At 41.7% G+C, this 19,384-nt stretch overlaps 1 protein-coding gene across 1 annotated transcript; it reads left to right on the top strand.

Annotated features, from left to right (window-relative positions):
- The first annotated feature begins 6,689 nt into the window (after positions 1-6,689).
- On the top strand, positions 6,690-19,126 carry poglut2 (protein O-glucosyltransferase 2). The gene is made up of 10 exons (XM_080019648.1): positions 6,690-7,000; positions 7,650-7,855; positions 8,823-9,028; positions 10,809-10,886; positions 11,833-12,005; positions 15,263-15,500; positions 17,858-18,067; positions 18,187-18,276; positions 18,469-18,573; positions 18,969-19,126. Exons 1-10 carry the CDS (start codon positions 6,816-6,818, stop codon positions 18,984-18,986), a joined length of 1,509 nt encoding a protein of 502 aa, XP_079875774.1. The 5' UTR covers positions 6,690-6,815; the 3' UTR covers positions 18,987-19,126.
- Positions 19,127-19,384: the final 258 nt, after the last annotated feature.

Here is a 19,384-nt window from a genome sequence, read left to right as displayed (position 1 = left end):
TTGAAATCAAGCTAAAAACAGACTGTAGGCCACCATGGAAAATGCAGTACCCCTTAAACCACAAGCTGAGGAAGGAATTATTAAAACAATAGGGGGACTTTTGAAAGCTGGAGTGCTTATACCTGAACCCAATCCCATTAGCAACACCCCTATACTGCCAATCCTCAAAGCAGACAAAGAGAAGTACCGATTAGTGCATGCATGACCTATGAGCAGTAAATGAAGTAGTAGAAGATTATCAATCAGAAGTAACAAACCCACACACACTGCTCTCAATTTTTCCCCCGGGTGCCAAACGGTTTACAGTAATTGATCTTTGGTCAGCGTTCTTTAGTGTGCCCCTTAGCTCTTTAAGTAGACATCTATTTGCATTCACATACAGGAACCAGTCCTTTACATACACAAGAGTGCCCCAAGACTTTAAGCATAGTCCCCACATTTTTAACAAAGCACTGAAGGAAGATTTAGAGGATTTGTCTGATAAAATCACAAGCACAGCAATGCAGTATGTAGATAATATTATCTTGTGTTCCTCTGACCTGGCCACATGCCACAAAGACTCACAAACTTTGTTGAAGCAAGCTTTGTTGAAGAAATTACAATATTGCCAGGAAAAGGTCGATAATCTCGGAAGACTTATAGAAAAGAGACAAACAAGTATCTCCCTCTCAGTTGGAAGGAATCTCCAAAGCCGCAAAACCATGCACAGTAAGGGACATGATGACCTTTTTGGAGTCACAGGGTAAAGTTCAGACTGGATAGAGAATTATTCCACTATGGGAGCCCCATTGAGGGCAATGATCAAAGCACTAGGAGATGGACATCTACAGGGTACTTTAGAATGGACTAAGGAAGGACACATAGCATTCAAAACAGTAAAGACTGCCCTGCAACAAGCGCCAACTCTGGAGTTACCAGTCTAGACTATGCCATTCCAACTGTTTGTCTCCCATAGACAGTAACTCGCATGTGGAGTGTCAACTCAAAAGACAGAAACAGGACTCCACTCACAGCCAATAGCGTACTACTCCACGGCCCTCTCCCCGGTGGAGACAGGTTTCCCCACTGTGGAGCCTACAGCTGCGTTGGAACCTAATGAGTTTGGAAGCAGTGTCCTACTCCAACAGTAGCATGCCAAGCTCCACGGAGTGACATGCAGGAAGACATCCTGTGTCACCAACGAAGGATCTACATTGGAACGCTGACGGCAAGTAAAATCAAGTATTTGTGGACCAATTAATCTTACAGGAAACCTCATATCAGCATAAATAATGTGGCAGTTCTGCCTGCCAAACCCACCCCCAGAGATTATAGGACATGGTGAAAATTATCACACTGATTCAATAACATTGGGTTAGGGTTCCTACGTCCAGGGGCTCAGTCCCCACACCATCAGCTGAGGGAACCGAGTGTGTCCTTTAGGGGCGGGAGACGGGATGGAAACCGAAGAGCTGGTCTCTGACAGCCAGGAAAGAAATTGAAACTGATTCCGATTGTACGTCCATTACTGACAGATTGTCCAAACGATCGCATCTATACTGGACACAACATGCTAACCCTAACCCATTTCGTATTGTATCCGTAACAGTCAATTAATGTGGAAACAGACTCCATCTGGAACTTCTCCGAAAAGGGGGCCAATGTGTGAATGATTATGTGATGCATTTGGCGAATATTTTTTTATCCAGCAATGTCATGGATTCCATGTGGGAAAGGGGCTTAATAAATCTCACTTTAGATACTGTTAAATTAAAATGGGGCAAGGAGCTAAGGCACTACCACGACCACATCAATACATATATATATATATATATATATATATATATATATATATATATATATATATATATATATATATACACACATACACATATATATATATATATATATATATATATATATATATATATATATATATATATATATAGTGTATACACACACACACACAAATGTTGGCCTCATTACTCCAATAATGTAATTTATTAGTCATTACTCTTTTCAAATGTAATGTTATTACTTTAGTTTTTACTCCCTGCCAAGAGTAATTTTACACTACTCGCTATATTATTTTGGGAGACTACTCACAGATACCCACAGGTTCAGGGAGGGAGATGGCGACTTTCCACTTCTATTGTCAGGGAATTGTCAGATGTGCAGAGTGCCAATTAGTAAACCCTCCGGCTACACCAACCGGGCCGTTGAGTCCCCTCCCAATAGTCGAGGCCGTTCAAAAGACTCACTATGGACCTCTTCGGGCTGTTAGACTGCAGTGCTTGCAGGTATTATTTTGTGTTAGTCCTCGTGGATTATGCAACCCGGTACGCCGAGGCGATGCCGTTGGCAGTATTATGGCCAAAAGTATGGTGCAGGCATTGTTTCAGATCATCTCCCAGGTCAGGATTCCAAAGGAAACCCTGACCGAGCAGAGCACTTACTTTATGTCACGTACACTTCGGGAACTTTACGAGCTATTGGGCGTCCACTCAATTCGGACCAGTGCATACCACCTCAGGATCGATGGCCTAGTGGAGCGGTTCAATAAGACTCTGAAGAACATGGTTTGTAAGTTTGTGCATGGTGATAGCCAAAATTGGTATAAATGGTTGGACACTGTTGTTTGCGGTGCCTCAACCCTTCAGGGGATTTTCTCCCTTAGAACTCCTCTTCGGCAGGGGACCCCGGGGGGTGCTTGACCCATGTAAGGAAAACTAGGAGGCAGGGCCTAGCACCAGTAAGAATGAAGTTCGGTATTTTATGGACCTGTGGCCAAAGCTACACGCACTGGGGGGCTTGTCATGGAAGAATTTGCTCCAGGTCCAGGAACGTCAGTGTCGGTTGTATAACAGAGGGGCTTGACTCAGGCACTTTGCACCAGGAGACAAGGTGTTGCTCCTTACTTCCAGCTCTAAATTACTCACAAAGTGGTAAGGGCCCTACTTGGTCACATGGCAGGTTGGGGAGGTTAATTATGAGGTTGAGTGGTCAGACAGGGGTGGGGCTACTTAGATTTATCACCTTTACCTCAATCCATCAACCTCGATTGACTAGAGGACGTTGCCTAAGCACGAAGCCCCGCCGTTTTGAGACTACCTATGCGAGGTGTTGTACTGAAAATACCGTGCGGACAAAAATGACATTTATTCTCTAGACCTGTAACATGAACTTACTTTGCGAGAAGAAAAAAAACAGTATAATGACAGGATGACACCCCGGCCCTCTATAGAAAAGGGAGAGTCATCCCGGATCACACATTATGTTGTTTGTACACTCGACCTACACGTCCGCTCGCAGGATATTATCCATAATTATGCACTGCCTTTAGCGTCATTATAATGTGAAACTTTCTCTTAATAATGACTTAGTACCTAAAAATAATGAGAAACCTTCTCAAAATAATTACTAGTGTCTAAAAATAATGAGTTAGTATCGCAATACAATCACTTTGTATCTCAAAAATAATGAGTTAGTATCACCAAATAATGAGAAACCTTCTCAAAATAATGACTAATTATTTTGTGATGCTAAGTCATTATTTTGAGATACTAAGTCATTATGTTGAGATACAAAGTCATAATTTTGAGAAAGTTTCTCATTATTTTGCGATCCTAGTCATTATTTTGAGATACTATGTCATTATTTTGAGATACTAAGTCATTATTTTGTGATATTACGTCATTATTTTGAGATACTAAGTCATTATTTTGAGATACTAAGTCATAATTTTGAGAAAGTTTCTCATTATTTTGCGATACTAAGTCATTCTTTTGAGATACTAAGTCATAATTTTGAGAAACTTTCTCATTGTTTTGCGATACTAAGTCATTATTTTGAGATACTATGTCATCATTTTGAGATAAGTCATTATTTTGACATATAAAGTCATTATTTTGAGATAGTTTGTCCTTATTTTGAGATACTAAGTCATTATTTTGTGATGCTACGTCATTATTTTGAGATACTAAGTCATTATTTTCAGAAAGTTTCTCATTGTAAAGACTTACAGGATCTTTTTTTTCATCACATTGGCGGAAATCGGCTCCCACAGTATTTGAGGTAGAACTGAGGTTAAAAATCAATCTTCAATTTACAGTATATAACTGTGAAAACAAAAATCCCATATACATTTTTCAATATTCTTTGACCTGTAACCATATGACTTTCATGAAGAAAAAAAATAGAACCACCCCATACATCAACTACCCATCTACATTTACTGAACATTTCTAATGAAATAACCTTACAAAGTGTCACCATAATTATCCTGAAAATAATTTATGTATCAAAGTATGAAAACTATTAAAGTATAAAAGCAGTAAAGTCTGCACAAAGGTTCTTAATAAAGTATAGAGAGTAAGCGGCAATAAGTCATTATTTTGACATACTAAGTCATTGTTTTCTGATACTGTCATTATTTTGCGATACTAAGTCACTATTTCGAGATACTAATTCATTGTATTGTGATGTTAAGTCATTATTTTCAGATACAAATTCATTATTTTGAGATACTAAGTCATTGTTTTGAGACACTAGTCTATATTTTGTGAAGGTTTCTCATTATTTGGTGATACTGAAACATTATTTTGAGAAGGTTTCTCATTATTTCGAGATACTAAATCATTATTTTGAGATACCAAGTCATTTTTTGGAGAACATTTCTCATTATTTTGTCATAATAAGTCATTATTTTGAGAAAGTATGACATTCGTTTGAGTTACTAAGTCATTATTTTGAGATACTAAGTAATTTTTTTGAGATACTAAGTCATAATTTGAGAAAGTTTCTCATTTTTTTGAGACACTAGTCTATATTTTGTGAAGGTTTCTCATTATTTGGTGATACTGAGACATTATTTTGAGAAGGTTTCTCATTATTTTGAGATACCAAGTCATTTTTTGGAGAACATTTCTCATTATTTTGCCATAATAAGTCATTATTTTGAGAAAGTATGACATTCGTTTGAGATACTAAGTCATTATTTTGAGATACTTAGTCATTATTTTGAGAACGTTTCTCATTATTTTGAGATACTAAGTCATTATTTTGAGAAAGTTTCTCATTATGTTGAGATACTAAGTCATTGTTTTGAGACACTAGTCTATATTTTGTGAAGGTTTCTCATTATTTGGTGATACTAAATCATTATTTTGAGATACCAAGTCATTTTTTGGAGAACATTTCTCATTATTTTGCCATAATAAGTCATTATTTTGAGATACTAAGTCAATATTTTGAGAAAGTTTCTCATTATTTTGGGATACTAAGTCATTATTTTGAGAAAGTCTCTCATTATTTTGAGATACTAAGTCATTATTTTGAGAAAGTTTCTCATTATTTTGAGATACTAAGTCATTTTTTTGAGAAGGTTTCTTATTATTTTGAGATACTAAGTCTTTATTTTAGAAAACTTCTCAAAATGTTGCGATAACGGTTTGCGATTCACATGTTCTTTACGGCACATATCTGTATATACAAATAGCCTATCCTATATACATAACTCTATTCCCTTCACTTGTATTTTGTACCCCCACTCTGTATTACCTTTTTGAGTCTTGTTTTATTCTTATTTTTTTATATATATTATTCTATTCACTAACTGCATTATGTTTTAGGATCAGTTAGTTTCAGTTAGCGAGGTAGGAATTAGGTTAGCTATTATGTTCGGTTTAGTAACCATTGTGCATGATCTCCGGGTGCGCTGCAAAGACATTTCCCTGCATATATGTATGAACGTATGTATATGTATGTGGCAAATAAACCTCTTGAATCTTGAAACTTGAATCTCGATAGTAAGACATTATTTTGAGAAATGTTCTCATTATTTTGAGATACTAAGCCATTGTATTGCGGTACATTAATTCTCACTGAATTAAAGCCGTTTAACTTCAATATAACCACGAAAGGTTATTAATTTTAACTTAATCAACAGTCTTCAAAATAGTATAAAATAAAAACAAACGGGAATAAGATAAAATAATTATTTATCCTGTCTCTTCGGATACAATTGGATAATACCGCCACCTACTGGATAAAACAGCAAATTACTTCTGCCCTCGTGCAAATGAGGAACGATTGGAGGATGGAAATAAGCCATAAATACAGTTCAACAACATAAACAACATCCTACACTCACTTCGAGTAATATTGTATAATCACATTTGAAGTTTTGTTGAATATATGGCCTTTCCCACTGAGAGTGTCTGGTGTGCATGACGCGTCTCATGGAAGACATTAAACGGGAAACCTCGCAGCGCCGACGTATCCACGCGTTCCATCCTCCCCTTTGGAGCGAAGCGGCTTCCGTCCCTCTTCAGCCCAATCAGCTGCCCGCTCCGCTCCTGCGGCGTTCCGGCCAGACTCGGACATTTGCCTCCTCGGGTCGGTGGTCCCCACTTCGCAGCCAGATGCGTTTCCTTGCTTCCGTTCGAGGAGAGCACGCGGACGCCAGCGGCAAGTGCGTGTTCGCGTGGCCGGCTCGCGACTTCTACAAGCTAGAAAACGCACGTTAACATGCCTTCAAAACGACAGGGCAGTTTAGCTCCAAGTTAGACGTAACTCCAGGCGAAACGCCGGGGTTTCCGACTTCCAACCTCATCGGAACACAGCATTATTGTGTGAGTGTGTTTTCCAGGGGGGGGGGGGGGGGGGGTGCGGAGGAAGCCAGATGTCTGTCTGTCCGTCTCGTCGGTGGGTTTGGAGACGATCGCACCGCCATGGCAAGTTGGGTGGCCGGGGGACTGGAGGCAAGGAGGGAGGAATAGCCACAGAATAGAGGACCGACGCCCTTTGCAGCCGGGGGTTGAAGTTGCCGTGCAGCCATGCTGCCGCTGCCCTGGCTGCTGCTCTGCAGCTCGGGACTGTTCAGACACGCACCCCGGGGTGCTGTGGCCGACCCGACCCCGAGTGCCGCGCAGACTCTGGTATGGGGCCCGGGACTGGAGCCAAACGTTGTCCTTCCAGCTCGCTTTTTCTTCATACAGGCGGTGGACAGCTCGGGGAGAAAGTAAGTAAACGCCTTGATGTGGAGGCCCAATTGTTGCGCTGCTAGATGCCCGGTAAACATGTAACTGCAGCACCGCTTCCGTGACCCCCACCCCCAACCCCGAGGGTCTATAAAGTCCAACCCTACCTGAACTTAAGTATCTTAATTTCTTCAAAGTACGATAGTGGTCCTGCTGGGGAAAGGTGTGTGAGTTCCAGTAAGACCCCTCATACTTCTAATGTTAATTAAAATAACTAACAATATACAATAACAATAGGCAATAACAATTAACAATAAAGTAACAGGTAATGGCAACGTAATCCCCTTGTTCATGGAGTGTGTATATCCTTGTAGAAAGATACTTTAGGAGCTTAACCCGTTTTTTTCTTAACCTTTTTGTTTTCTCCCCCCATTTGCATTGATTTCACATGATCCAAAATTCAACATATTCTTTACTTTTTTGTTTTTCAGCCACATTGGCTGGGGCGATGACTTAGAGAAATGGTGGTTGTTCCCCTATGATCCTTCATGATAAGAATCATCAGTAAAGTGGTCGTGCTGCCTGTTGCCTGTTGCTGACTACCTTAAGCGAAATAAGGCGTATGTATTGTATATCTGGTGACGCTTGCATCAGAGCATGCGTTCCTAATGCGAGTGTGCCCATTTCCAGCCTCACAGTGTCGCCGGGAGAGAAGGCCTTCCAGGTGAAGATCGTGTCTCCGGCGGAGCAGTTCACCAGGATCTGGGTCCAGGTTCTGGATCGGCAAGACGGTTCCTTTCTGGTGCGCTACAGGATGTACGCCAGCTACGATGACCTGCACATTCACGTCCTGCTCGGCGAAAACCACGCAGCCAAGTCTCCCTTCATACTGGAAGGTAGAGCGTCATTTTTTACTTCTTAAAGATAACCTATTATTCTACTTTTTACACAAGTTAATATAGGGATCTGACGTCCCCAAAACATGTTTATTAAAGTTTTGAGATGCAGTGTTTAAGTGGGAGGAGTCACCCTCCTGAGGCCCCGGGTTCTGTGAGGCAATGGGGTTTTATCTTTACTCCAGATTTCATTGTATTTCTCTGTAAGCTTTCACTGGTGACAGGTGGTTTCCCCTTATCAGTCCACTAAAATCTGTTTCTGAACAAATTTGAGGCGATAAATAAGCAATCCAGTTGCTGAATCATCACTCATATTAGATCTGCAAGGCCACATTTAAAAGTTAGTTCCGACTTTCACACGGTGTCCGGAGAAGATGGAGCACCATGGGATACGGCGGGGCTTGGGGTTTGTTTTAATTATGGAAATGTCTGAAAATAAAATAAATGAAATAAATACATCTACAGTTTTGTTTGGAGAAACGCGGAGCGTATCATGCGCCGCATCCTACAGTACAGTCAAGCTACCGTGGACACACACACACACACACACACTCAGAAAGAAACACACAGCAAATACTTAAAATATGCAAATACAGTTGGTATTAATTCCTCTTTCTTTTCAATGATTTGTGATGGTCTGTCAGCCAACAACAGAGCACTTCCCGTGCTTAGCTCTTAGCTTCGATGGAGTCACTCAGGTGGAGGGTGGTTCTAATTCGTGTGACGTCCCAGGGGGAGACAAATCTGAACTGCTTGTTGAATCACATGTTTTCTGAAACAGACAGTTAAAAAAAACAAAACTGACTGGTTTGTCTTATTTCACAGTTTGTGTGTACTGAACAACTGAGTTTTGTAGGTCCCCTTTAAGGGAATGTTTTTGATATAGGATCAGATTTGTGGAGCAAACAAACAGACAAAAGTACTTGCTCTCTGACACTCTTTCTGCCTTTCTGTGTCGTCTCCAAAGGCCCAGTCTATCACGAGGGCTGTGACTGTCCCCTGGCCAGTGGATCAGAGTGGCAGGACACCATGCACTGCCCGGCGTCCTTCGCCCAGATCGAGAGCGACCTGGCCCTCTTCCCCAGGGTAGACCCGGAGCGCAACGCCCAAGAGATCCCACAGCGTTTTGGACAGAGACAGAGCCTCTGCCACTACACCATCAAGGACAACAAGGTAGAGCGTGCGGAGAACATTTTCTCAATCATTCATTCAATTTCAAACAATTTAGATTTGGTACCAATAAATATCTTTAATATAAGACATTATTTACTAGGGATTCAATGGTACACGGTAAGTTATCGAAGCGTTCTGTACGCCCCCTACAGTTCAAGTCCACCGAACGTGTTGGCGCCGTGTATGGGCGCGACGTGCCGTAAAGTATACACTTCCTATTGAATCCACTGTTGGAGCTCCACTGGCCACATCAGCCGCATGGGGTCTGCACGGCATTTCTCTGTTTTTGAACAAGGTCTGTTTTATTTTCAACTGCACGCAGCTATGCAGCCTTTTCAATGGAAACATAAGATGAAACTACATAGAAATGTTTTTGTAAAGAGTGCAATCAATTTAAATGTGTTTTTATGAGTCTACATTGTACCAGAAACCTAGAGCTGCTGTCGAATTTGCTTATTGACCAAGACCAGTTTTAAATACAAAGAACAAACATATATTACAACTACCGTGTGTGTGTGTGTGTGTGTGTGTGTGTGTGTGTGTGTGTGTGTGTGTGTGTGTGTGTGTGTGTGTGTGTGTGTGTGTGTGTGTGTGTGTGTGTGTGTGTGTGTGTGTGTGTGTGTGTGTGTGTGTATATTTATTTATTTATTTATTTATTTTCTTTCACTATATGTAACACCAAGATAAAAGGCTGGTATTAAGTTTTCTATTTCTGGTAACTGGCCGCGCCGTATAATGCAGAGAGCCACCTGGGGATATGTGTTTGACGGGCTTGTTGGAACAATCAAGCGTCCAAGCATTCTCCAGAAGAAAGCACTGTGAGAAACTACACCGGAGGCCCGCTTGCACGGCACTAGTGTTACCTGGAGACTGCAAGTAGTCATTTGTCGGTTGTCAGAGATCCCTGTTCCCTGGGAGTCCAATCATGGAGGACTTAGCATGGACTTTTCACACAGACACCCGGTGAGAAAGGAGAGGCAGTGTCTTTACCACCTCAGGCAGCTGAAGAAATTCAGCGTCCCGGTGAGGATCCTCAAGTCCTTCTACTGTGGAGTGGTGGAGAGGATCCTGACAGGCAACATCACTGCCTGGTTTGGGAGCTGTACTGCTCAGGACAGGCGGGGCCCTGCAGAGGTTGGTGCGTTCAGCTGAACGTACCACTGGAACTATTCCCCCCCCCCCCCATGCAGGAGTTATACACCAGGACGTGTAGTAGCAGAGCCCGCAGGATCATGAAGGATCCTCATCACCCCAACAACGGACTGTTCCAGCTGCTGCGGTCAGGCAAGCGCCTCCGCAGTCACACAGCGAGAACAGAGAGACTGAGACAATCGGCCTGTGTCCGTGATTTGGTTAAATTAGACATTCCATGGCAAATTATAATCATTTTAAACTGTATGTATGTATGTATGTATGTATGTATGTATGTATGTATGTATGTATGTATGTATGTATGTATGTATGTATGTATGTATGTATGTATGTATGTATGTATGTATGTATGTATGTATGTATGTATGTATGTATTTCTAACTATACTAAATTAATGAATGAATTGATTGAATTTTAAAATATACCTCTCTGCCTCCAAGGGAAGAGTTGTCATTACACACAACACATGCTACCTTATATGGACGCGACAAGGATCGGTGGTTGATTTGCTAGGGTTTGGGGATACCGTTGGTCCTCAACCTTGGTCTTACCACTTTTTGATCTTGGAAATTGTCATAACTTCCTGTGATTCTTTTCATGTTCATTTGAGTGGTTTCCCCCCCTGCAGATCTACATCAAGACGATGGGAGAACACGTAGGCTTTCGAATCTTCATGGACGCCCTCCTTCTTTCGCTCACTCGGAAGGTAAGGTTGTTTTATTTGTCTTTAAATCACAACGTGGATCTACGGTGCTGTGTTGTATTTTCGACTTCCACTTCCTCAACGTCAAATCACAACGTCAAATGCCTCACACGCGAGGCAGGAGACTCACTTTGGAAACAAGCCAGTGTCTCAAACAAGCCTAATATTAAAGAAAGGGCCTTCAAAATCACTGATCTCACTATTATTGTAACCAAAAACAAACATTGTTCTTATCATATGGGCAAGTATCATCAGTGTGTAGTCAGCACTGATCTTTATTGAACAATATAGCGATTTAAATCATGATAGACCTAAAATATAGTCGCTGAAATATAACTTGTATTTTATCTTGTTTATTGTAAGGTCATCTCATAGACTCATAGACCTAGTTACATATTAATGGGTATGTATATTTCCACCTATCCAAAATATAGTGTACTGTATGAGCAGTATATGCAGTTAAACTCACGTAATGACCTACCTGTTTAACAACCGTTGGGTCTTAGGACCAGCTCTCTGACCAGTCTGTATTGTACTCTATGTACAATACCACGGTGTCTCAGCGTCAAGCATCTCATCAGGCATCACCCTTTATACACTATATACACTATAAACACTATAAACACTATATACACTATATACACAATATACACAATATACATCTCATCCCATCACCGTTCTCAGTCTCAGCCTCGTTCCCGCAGTCTGTCAGTATTCACTACACTAGTATTCGTAATGGCCATCCCCCTTTACCGTGAAATAACACGGGTCCTCGCTTATTGACCAATTTGCATAATGACCTGGTCCTAGGAACGTAACTTGGTCGTTAAGTGAGGAGTACCTGTATACTCAAACTTAAATTGAATATATTTACATATATTTGAGTGGTATGGCAAAGCTACTATTTTAGCCACAGTACTATTGTGGTGGGTGTTGTGCGCACGTGCAGGTGCACCTCCCCGACGTGGAGTTCTTTGTCAACCTGGGCGACTGGCCGCTGGAGAAGAGGAGGCCCTCGGAGAGGCTCCATCCCATCTTCTCCTGGTGCGGCTCCAACGACACACGGGACATCGTCATGCCAACCTACGACCTGACAGAGTCCGTCCTCGAGACCATGGGCAGGCAAGTTCTCAGTTTATAGATCACTCCCACTTCAAACTGTTCCAACAGGGCAACAAACAATGCGCCAAAGCTTCGCTAAAAGCGCGTACTGCAACAATTCTGAGGAAAAAAGCAGAGGTTCAACATAAACAACAGACAAAATGATTATTATGGCATTAATCATAGGGAATTTTTTAGATATTGATAGGAATGATGATAACTGCATATAAATTTAACATTTTGTGATGGGGGGGAAAAAAAACAGAGGTCCATCTCATTGAGCTGTGTAGTCATTTGAAGATATCACTTTCTTTACAAAAGACAGAAAGAGTCGCAACTTACCACTGATTTGAGCCAGATAATGCAATTGCAGTAATCAATGTTCGACCTGTCGATGGTGCTGCTGCTACGAGCCGTTCAGCTTTGCTGCCCGGATACACGTCACCAGGAGTCTTATTCTAAATATATCCACCCTCCATCTGAGTAACTCCTCCCATGGCTCGAGTGCGACCGGACCCGCTTGCATCAAAGCTCAGAGCTAAGCATGGGAAGTGCTCTGTTGTTGGCTGCAGAGACCAGCACAAGTGTTTTGAAAGAAAGAGGAAATAATAGCAACTGTCCGTGACAAAACTGCACACAAGGTGTGTGTGTGTGTGTGTGTGTGTGTGTGTGTGTGTGTGTGTGTGTGTGTGTGTGTGTGTGTGTGTGTGTGTGTGTGTGTGTGTGTGTGTGTGTGTGTGTGTGTAGGTGTGTGTGTGCACGCGCGCTGTAGCAACAACAAAACCATAGATGTATTTATTTTATTTTCCAGCATTTCTGTAATTGGATGAAACGAAGTCCCACCGTATCCCACGGTGCTCCAAGCTCCGCGCTGCTCCGGACACTGCGGTGAAATTCGGAACAAACTTTTAAATCAGACCTTGTAGATCTAATATGAGTGAAGATTCAGCAGCTGGATTGCTTATTTCTTGCCTCAAATTTGTTCAAAAACTTTAGATTTTAGTTAACTGATAAAGTGAAATCAGTGGGTTTACAGAGTGAACCCGGAGTAAAGCTCAAACCCCATTGGCTCACAGAAGTAGGGGCCTCTAGAGGGTGGGTCTACCCACTGAAACAGCCCCCTTTCAGACGGAATGGATTGGACGCATGTTAGAATGCCTTGAATTCATAATCTGGGTGGTATTTTCAACGAAAAACTTCAGACCTCAACCTCAGAGACCATATATTTACTTGGTGAAAAGGAGCATAATACAGTAGGTCCTCTTTTAAATTCAAATATTTCAGACCTCAATTTGCGATCATGTCTCATTTCCTAATTAATATAAACCAGGTGTGCAACGGATTACAAAACGGTTCGGATCGTATCACGGTTTTGAATCTCAGATCGGATCATTTTTTGGATCAGCCAAAAAGGGGGGGGGAGGGGACAAACAAATATAACTTTGCTTTCTATTTATTCTGTAAAACACTTAAAGCAAGGAATTTCTGTTGGCTCATGGTCTTAAATGAAAACCACATTGAAGTCCAATGTTTAAATAAAATCTTAAAATACATAAAACATTAAATACTCAATTGTTACATTAAACTGCAATATGATGCACGCATGATACATTCTTCCTTTAAAACATGGTAGTGAATGAAAAAATATGATAGGTTCCGCCCCCAGTAACTGAATTGAATTCCAGTAACAGAAACTAGTATCATGTTAAATTTCTCAATTTTATTTGTTTATTTATTATTATTATTATTTTTTTTTTTACCTGTGCTGTCAGCATGCTGGGTATACAACACAGGGTATTTGTATGCCATTGCATCTAGGACAGAGTTAGTCTGCAAGTGGAGTTCAACTTCCCAACCTGCAATACAACTCTTTATTAATTCTTAAATCATCAAGAACTGCAGCAATAACTCTGTCCTGTGGACGACCTGTGGAGTGACAAGAGCACAGTTTTTGGTTATAGAGAACCACCACCAACCTCCCTCTTTGCAGAACTATTCATCATGTTTGGGTCTATAAACAACTGATCACTACTCTAAGAGGAGGGATCACTACTCCAATCACCACGGTGAGAAAAATAAACATAGAAACAAACATCATTTACACAAAAACATGAACATTGGACGACAACATGTAAATGGAACATGCAACACGGAATTAGGTCCAGGAAAACTGGAATTACAACTGTTGTGTTCTAAATTTCTCACATTTATAAAAAACTTAATTTCATGAAAATCGGTTCGGTTCGGTTTTTTCAGCACAAACCCAATCGAGTCTTGATTTGTAAAGAAAAAACTTGTGTTCATCCGGCTCACTGAAAAGAGACAAACTTTTCAACAACACAATGAGTGTCTCTTCTCCTCCGCCCGCCACTTCTGTGTCCGCTGTTCTCTAATCTGACTTTTTCCCTAATTCTACTCATCATATCACAGCATCATGCTCCGCTTAACATTATTATCTTATCTTGGATATCACAATCCAAATCATATCCATAACGTTAACTACTCTTATGGAGTGTGTACCAGCACTTCTCACAACCTGCTGGTCTCTGTTCTGCCCGCTCAAGTGGACATATTGTAAAAGATTGTAATTTATTGAATAGGAGTGCACTTTTTCTTCAAATTATTAGAAGGCACAAGCTGTGCTCCAGCTGAGCTCCGGCGCCTGTAGCTCGGGCTTCGGTTCGACCCCTCTCCCTTCAGGGATTCAGAGATCACATTCATGTCAGACAATACTACCCACAAAATAAGGGAGAATAGCGAACCTGGTTGTGATTTCGAGATTCGACATCGACGGCTCATTTTGATCGATTCACGGAATCGTGACACTCCTATGAACTGATCATTGCGCTTCAGAGTAAAACACAGCACATACCTGCCTTGTCTCTTCTTTTCACTATAACTCTGCATTGAGATTTATGGAATTATTACTTTAAAAAGTAACAGCAGCAGTAAAACTGTACTTCACTATGATGGTTACATTTTTGCAATTGACCCGCGGTTCACATGCAAGCAGAACCGTGGGGGGCAATCCGTACGGATCAACTACGATCAGTTGCACCACTAATATAACAGAAGAAATGTGTAACATGATATGACAATATGATATGTCTTGATTTTATCGTGACACAATGCCTCGGAAAGAAGGCGAATGATAATATCTAAAGAGACAATGGTCTCCCAGCCTTATGGCGTCCTCACGCTAAGACCAAATCACCATCTTGTGTCTCCATCTCCTCTCTCTCTCTCTCTCTCTCTCTCTCTCTCCTCCAAACGAGCAGAGTGAGCCTGGACATGATGTCTGTGCAGTCCAACACGGGGCCCCAGTGGGCGGAGAAGAACACCACGGCCTTCTGGAGGGGCCGGGACAGCCGCAGGGAGCGGCTGGAGCTGGTGAAGCTGGCGCGGGCCTACCCCGACATGGTGGACGCCGCCTTCACCAACTTCTTCTTCTTCAAACACGACGAGAGCCTCTACGGACCGCTGGTCAAGCACGTCTCCTTCTTCGATTTCTTCAAGGTGAGCCGGAACTTCAACAATCATTTTTGCATCGTATTTAATCAGTTTCGCGCTTGAACACACACACACACACACACACACACACACACACACACACACACACCTCTCTAAACCACTTATGTATATACAGTACATATTGTATGTGTCATACTGGAATTTGCTGATATGGTAAATTTGTTACAACTTACATTAGCAAATTTTAGCATTTTCACATCTGTAAACTGGAAGATAGACAGATAGATAGATACTTTGTTGGCTATCTATCTAGGAATCTGTCTGTCTGTCCTTCCTTCCTTCCTTCATCTCGACAACCATTCATTCTACTTAGCACTTGGCAGGTATATTGCTGGGGAACCAAGGACGTGCAGTGTTGAATTTGGTGCAATTTGGAGACGCGCAATTTTAATAAATTTTGAATAAACAAGCGAAACAGCAAGCCGCGCTGTGCAGCTGGGGCACTTTGTGGCGTCATCCAATTCCTTTAAGAGACGGAATTACTGACTGAAGAAACCTGAACTCCACTGGTCCCCCTGAAGTTCTAGTATGCCTATTTTGTTTACCTTTGTTGCTTATTTTTTTACTGCAAAGTTGTCCTTGCATTTTGTTAAACTGTGCCATTTTGAACAGGCATGTACAAGTTGTGGCACTCCTAGTCTTATGATGTGTTATGAGGCTCAGAGGTAAGCGTTTTCAGGTATAATCAACTGAAGTCCATTTATTTAAATAGTGAGCGGGAAAAGGGTGGGGGAGCAAAAACAACTAAGGTTGTTCCCGGTCCGGGGCATCAGCAGCATTCCTGTCTCCTGCTGGCGTTGTCCTCCTGGTGCCACACAAAATAGAACGATTTCCTTCAGAGTAAACAGACCATTCGACAACATTGTTTCCTCTTAAAGCTCTAGGTTAAATTCAAGCCTTTGTGCAACAGCTGAGGGAGGCCCACCACACACTGACTCCGGTTGCCTTCTCCTCTCACGAAGGGTGAGTCTTCTCCCCCTTTGTGGGCTGGCCCCTTGATTGCTCGTCTGGCCCCTCTTGGTTCCTCTACGTTTCCAGCCTTCGCCGGTGGATATACCTGTTGTCCACAGTGATCCCCAGCTTGCAGCCTTTCCTGGCTTGATGCCGCCCTCCTCCATGGCTCCCTCCAGTGGTTTGACCCGAGGGAATACAATAAAATTCACCCTAATTTGAGCGACGATGGTATTTCTGGTTATGAGGCTGGATTTACACTGAAGCCGAAAAATGTATCACAGTCAGAAACGTCCCCCTAGTGGCCGTAGAATGAACTGTGTCTAGGTTTGCGGCTTTCCAGCTTTCCTGTTGGATCCGCCACAACACTGTATCTCCTCTTGTAACTTTCTTTTTATTGTTTTTCCAAAACTTGCATTTTCCCTTTTCACTGAATGACAGGGTGCTAAGAACTCTATTAAAAAAACTTTATTTAAATTGATTTTTATTCATAGTTTTTGATATTTATATTTTTGTTTTTCTATTATGTATGTATTCATTCATAAAATAGCAGAATTATTCATGGTGAATATGGCAACATGCAAGGTTAATTTAATATTTATGCACAAAGCTTTTATATGTAACACAAAGCTGTTTAAACTGGCAACGGCGGCTTCTAGTCGTGGTATTGGTCTGAAACTTTACGCAACAGTTGACAATTTTGAATGCATCCTGGAGCCTCAATCAGATGCAGAAATCATGCACCACAGCGCGCCATAGCTTTTGCCGTGTGGAATCCGCCTCCATAGGAATGAACAGCCTTCTGGTTTGACAAATAATCTCTTGAACGTGAATGTGTGTGAATGTGCGTTTGTCGGATGCGGTATAAAGCCTGCTTTAGTCGTTCTCATAATGACTATTTGTATAATCAGAGTATTGCCTGAAAATAACTACGCTATTATTATTTTTAGTGGACTTGAAAACATGCTCAGTATCTTGAAGCAAGTGAAATTGTCTGCCTTTTTTTGTAATTTACAAAAATGGAACTTCAGTATGGCAACACTGGCTATAGTGTGTAGCATCTCGGTGAAAATATTTGCAACTGAATGTGAGGTGGGATGGAAAATGACCAAGATACTTGTTACATACTAAACTAAAGCCAGGTGCACAGGTTTTGAGACTTCCAGAACACTCCTTTCCGCTCCCAGATACTGCTTCTCTGGCCCCCATACAAAGAGACAGTCAAAAACAACTTGGAGAGCCAGTAAGGCCTAATCTGCTTCAATTAGAATCTAGGTTTGTTATATTGACTTTTATTATTTGAACTGTTTGAATGGGTGGGTTATTTTAAAGTTTATAATACATATCTTTGGCCTGAACACTGTCCACCATCTGCATTCCCCCATTCCCAGTACAAGTACCAGATCAACATCGACGGCACGGTGGCGGCCTACAGGCTGCCCTACCTGTTGGCGGGGGACAGTGTCGTCTTTAAACAGGACTCCAGCTATTACGAACACTTCTACAACCAGCTGAGGCCCTGGGAGCACTACGTCCCCCTCAAGGCCGACCTGGGGGATCTGCTGGAGAAGATCCGCTGGGCCCGAAAACACGATGAGGAGGTGAATCCAGGGAAATCGTAACAGTACAGCTCTTTGTGCAGCATACCAATTTGGACGGTCATGTTGTTAACATTTGTGCCCCCCCCCCCCCCCCTCGTTCATGTTTCTTGTCTTTTAAGGTGAGGAAAATTGCACTAGCGGGTCAACAGTTTGCCCGCAATCACCTGATGGGAGACAGTATATTTTGTTACTACTACAAGCTGTTCCAGGTAAAGTTCTTTATTTTCTATTTACACGGATGCATAAAGACAGCCCCTCAAAATGCATGATGAAGTTATGACCTTCACTCGGAGTCCGATTTATTTTTATTTAAGACCAGGAAATGCAGAAATAATCTGTGGTATTTTTGCTGTTTTCTTCAAAGAAGTTAATTCTGTATCAATTCAACCGTGTCCGTACAGATGTACGCCAAACTCCAGATCGCAGAGCCCACGGTGCGTGAGGGAATGGCACTGGTCGAACAACCCGACGATGACCTTTTCCCATGTTCCTGTCAGAGGAAAACGGTGAGGAATCTCACACAGTTGCGCCTCTTTGCCCTTATGTCTCGTCTCAGCACAACGCTTGCAACCACTGTAATGTGAGGCGGAGCTGGTTGCGTGTGGCTCCCTCTAGTGTTTGTAAGTTGTAACGACTGCCCGCTTGATCAGTGAGAGGTACGCTTGAGCATCGACTGCCGCTATGGCTGCTTTACCCACTTTACTTTACATGCATTTTGGAAGAATTACTTTGACAAATCGGGTGAAAATAAGTAAGTGGAAGTGAACTCAAAGGTGATGTGATTAAACTGTTTTTTTTCCCTGAGAGAAAAGATCTTTGTGTTATAATGAATAATAAATGATTTTGAAGAGTGTGCTCAATCTTATGACGTTTCTAACACACGCATTGGTTTGCTTTTCAGGCCAAGGATGAACTCTGATCCATTTGCCAATTATTGATATTTTTATCTGTTGTATTTTGAGAGAATTTGTTTTATGGTGGGATGTTCCTGCTCTCAGACATGAATGTAAGACGAATGTTACTGAACTAATTTTTGTAATAAAAAATTCTATGTTTGTATGTGACAACACTTGTAATGTATGAAGTGTATGTAGTGTATTTTCTTTTAATTATAATCATTTGAACATTTTTGGCGTTTTTCGGGCTAGAAGTATCTAGAACACGGCAGCCGCAGTACGCACAGACATGGTAGAGGTCTCGTTAGAAATGGGACGTTTCAGATGTCTTGTTGTTCGAGTTGATCCGAGTGATCAATGTCGATATCGATGGACATTTGGAGCAGAAACGAGTGGAAAAACTGTCTTAATTTTACCGGAG

This window comes from Zeus faber, assembly GCF_960531495.2.
Source record: "Zeus faber genome assembly, chromosome: 18".
Lineage (NCBI taxonomy): Eukaryota > Metazoa > Chordata > Actinopteri > Zeiformes > Zeidae > Zeus > Zeus faber.
The sequence above is the reverse complement of the archived record's forward strand: the minus strand, read 5'-3'. Positions and strand labels throughout refer to the sequence as shown.